Source organism: Phalangium opilio, unplaced genomic scaffold (assembly GCF_054372755.1).
Source record: "Phalangium opilio isolate 3A_F unplaced genomic scaffold, DU_Popi_V2 ptg000209l_1, whole genome shotgun sequence".
NCBI lineage: Eukaryota > Metazoa > Arthropoda > Arachnida > Opiliones > Phalangiidae > Phalangium > Phalangium opilio.
The window spans coordinates 17,496,914-17,500,626 of NW_028324217.1; the positions used below are offsets into that span (position 1 = coordinate 17,496,914).

The following is a 3,713-nucleotide window of genomic DNA, read 5'->3' on the forward strand; positions in this document are numbered from 1 at the left end:
TTTAATTATGGGTACTAGAGATGGGCCGATACCGATACCATATCGGTATCGGTACCGATATTTGGCTTTAACCGATATATCGGTATCGGTTAAAAATGAACCGATATTTCTACCCGATATTTTTTGAAGAAAATAAATACTTATGTTGAGAGTAGATGGCGCCATAAGACCTAAACTCTGAGACAGCACAGTTTTTCATCTATTATTGGATAACGTAACTAGTGTCAAAAATGGGTTTTTCGTATGAAAAGCCAGTTTTATAGTTTCAAGTACCGAAATTGGATCGAGAATCATCTATACAGATGGGCCGATACCGATACCATATCGGTTTAATCGAAGGATCGGGTAAAATATCGGTATCGGTACGTATCGGTTTGCCAAGTATCGGATCATATCGGTATCGGTTTAAACTGGTATCGGCCCATCTCTAACGGGTACTATTGGTGTAGCCCAGTCGGAATAGGAAACAGGGGCTAGGATACCCTTTTTTGTCATCTCATCCAGTTTATCCGAAATTCGATCTCGCAACGCGAAGGGCACTGGGCGGGCCTTTAGAAACCGTGGCGGACACCGCTTCTCCACTTTTATGGAAATAGGAGGCCCCTCGAAGGTACCCAGCTTGTTTTGGAATAAGTGGTCGTACTTTTTTAGGATTGAATCGGTAGAGACCACCTCAAGTCGGTTAAGTTGTGGGTCCTGGATAACAGATATTCCAAGGCGTTTGAACCAACTTCTGCCTATGAGAGATTTACCTTTGCCTTGTATGACAACCAGAGGTAACTTAGCTTCCACCGACTTATAGGATACTGAAACGTCAGTATAGCCTATAATTTCCAGCTTCTCAAGAGTCCAAGTTCGCAGCAGCTGATCGTTTACAGGTAATAATGCAGGTGGTGTGACAGGCCAAAGCTTTACATAAGTGGCAGAGCTGATAATCGAGTGCATTGAGCCACTATTGACTTCCATACAATGAGCTAAGCCATTTAGTTTGACTGTGAGATCGTACGGTGGCGGGTCTTCATAAGATGATAGACTGTATATATTATGAAAACAGCTAGGTGTATCATATTCAGGTGCATGGGAAGTAATGGAAGTAGAACCAGTGACTTCAGGGGTAGTTGGAGTAGCTTCAACGTTATGCAACTTGCGGTTATGTTTAGGCTTCGGTTTCTTCATATCATGAGCTTTACTGTGGCATACTTTAGCGATATGACCCGTTTTCCTACAGTAGTCGCAAGTTACCGATTTGAATTTACAATGGTCAGCCTCGTGATTATCGCCACATCGATAACAAGTGAACTTTCGAGTGGGCGCTTGTTTCTTTCGGGAAGAATTTGACTCGTTAGGTTTGAAATAATTCGTGTTACTTGCATGATGTTGAAGTCCGCGAATTTCCAGGGTATTGTGCGTAGCGGCTTCCCCCGCTAAAGCCTGAGCAGTAGCAGTGGTTAAGGTGAGCGTAGCATCAGCCCAAAGGCGTCGTTGAATCGCGTCATCGCGGAGACCGCAAACCAAGCGATCCCGGAGCATAGAGTCCAAGTGTGTGCCGAAATTACAGTGTTCCGAGAGACGACGAAGGTCGGCGATAAATGTGGCCACAGTCTCATTAGGGAGCTAATCCCGTTTGTGAAATTTGAAACGAGAAAGGATCTCGCTAGGGACAGGAGCAAAATGACCGGAGACCGTAGCGATTAAGTCGGTGTAGGACACGGCACTCGGAAGGGCCGGCGAACGGAGAGAGCGAATTATCGAATATAGGGCAGGCCCACAAACCGATAAAAATATGTCCCGTTTCTTTGCAGCATCAGTAATGGTATTCGCGGAGAAGTATAAGTCCAAACGTTCCTGGTATTCAGGCCAAGACACGGAGGCATCGGGGCGAAATTCTTCTATATGGCCAAAAGTTGCCATCGTATTGCGCAACGCGAAGTAACACGTACCGTCAGAACAGTAACCACAAGAGGGGCCTACCGGAAAACGAGAACGGCGTAGGAAGGCCTAAGCCTCGGCTCGCGAGCGGTAGCGTGAAACGAAAAAAAACGGACCCGCGAAGGAAAGAAAGACTCCGTCGCCAATGTTATGTTTCGTGTTTAGTAAAAGTCACAGGTACTTAATTAACGAACATACTTTAATACTGATTGAGTTACAAACAGGAGGTATTGAGAATGATTATTTCACGACTTAGAAAAACGTCTATGTAGCATAGTCTCTTCATTCGCTCTGTCACTCTGCATCACTCTATCACGTGATGTTCCTCTTGGGGCGCCGCCTTGCGGTCAATACACAACACCATTACACCCTTCTTCCATGGTAAAAGCGTGCTTGGTAACATTTGGCTTATTTTTCTACCACGTTTATATCTTGTTGCGAAAACCTACACACTAAAATAAAGGAATCCTCTGGGATACACAGTATAACTCCCTCCTGAAGTTCATCGTTATATCTCACCAGAAAGTATAATTAAACCCCTTGGTAGTAAAAACAGTCTGACATCCGCCTCAGGGATTTTATGTATATATACTTTTCAATCAAAACAGAATGAGGTCGTGTTTAATAAGAGTTGAAATTGAAAGAACGAAATTGTCGCCCTGTAGTCAATATTAGAGAGCTGCATTTCAGTTTAAAACGTTTCCATTTCCATACCATTTTTGTTCATATTTTTGTTCCACCCATAGATTTCATCAACCTCCCCATCCGTTACCAATCCGTCGTTTCCAAATACCAACCATTCCCATTCCCAATTAAGAAACGTTTTTTCATTTACAACTATTTAAGAATTGAACAAAAGCAGAAAACCATTTCCATACCATAGTGTTCGAAAGAATATAACTCTTGAGCGTCTTGGCTTGGCCCGAAATTACCACTGCAGTACCGGTTCTTCATCGGGAATTTTAGTAAAAATAAGGGGGGCTGAAGAAATGAAGAAATGTAGAAAAATTTGACTGGACTGAGGGACTTTTGCTCGCCCGTCGCAAGTAGCATAAGTCACTTCCCAAAATATTTATTCCGAGAATTTGACGCGAAAACTTACAATGGACTGATTGACAGCTATAATAGCCGTGAATCTCGTGTGCTAAAGTAATAGGGGGATGAGGTAGAAGACGGCACTGTTAGCTTAGCTAGCAACTAGGCTACAACAAACTGAGATAAGTAGTAGTATAGTCAAATTCAGAGAGCTGTCATTACTCTGTGGCCCCTTTTTAAGTCTTTTTAAGAATTTTAGATCTTCCATAGAAAATAGGTTCTATCCATTTACCAACCATTTCCAAACTAAAATGTATATCAATTTAACCACTTCCATTCCATAGAGGTTTTTTCCATCCATTCCCGATCCGAATATGTGATATTACTATATAGAAAAACCATCCATTCCCACGGTATTCCATGGTTACCACCGTAAATGGAAATTTACCATTTCCATGCAGCTCTCTAGTCACTATAATACCTAAATATTGCATATTAAACGGTTTTCAAGGAAAAAGATTTCCGACTCGTTTCAAAAATTTAATTGCGATAAAAAATAGTCTTACAAATACAGAGCAATTGAAACACAATAGGTAAATTTGAAATGGTGTCCCCCCATATCACCCAATCTCATTTGTCCCAATCTGAAGAATTTGACCCAAATCATATACTCCTGATTCACCCAAATGTATTTCTCCCAATTCCCGTTTGCCACAAAAGGCGATAACTCAGGAATTTGGTACAAATAA

General features: G+C 42.0%; 1 protein-coding gene across 1 annotated transcript; it reads right to left on the reverse strand.

The window, feature by feature from the left end:
* Positions 1 to 405: 405 nt before the first annotated feature.
* Positions 406 to 2,565, reverse strand: LOC149620959 (uncharacterized). Its single transcript, XM_089854821.1, has 2 exons — positions 2,449 to 2,565; positions 406 to 2,381 (listed from the first exon to the last, which is right to left on the reverse strand). Exon 2 carries the CDS (start codon positions 1,528 to 1,530, stop codon positions 406 to 408), a length of 1,125 nt encoding a protein of 374 aa, XP_089710947.1. The 5' UTR covers positions 1,531 to 2,381; positions 2,449 to 2,565.
* Between the last annotated feature and the right edge of the window lie 1,148 nt (positions 2,566 to 3,713).

Coding starts and splice junctions, on each gene's coding strand:
- LOC149620959 (XM_089854821.1), bottom strand. CDS start 1,530: ATGCTCCGGGATCGCTTGGTTTGCGGTCTCCGCGATGACGCGATTCAA.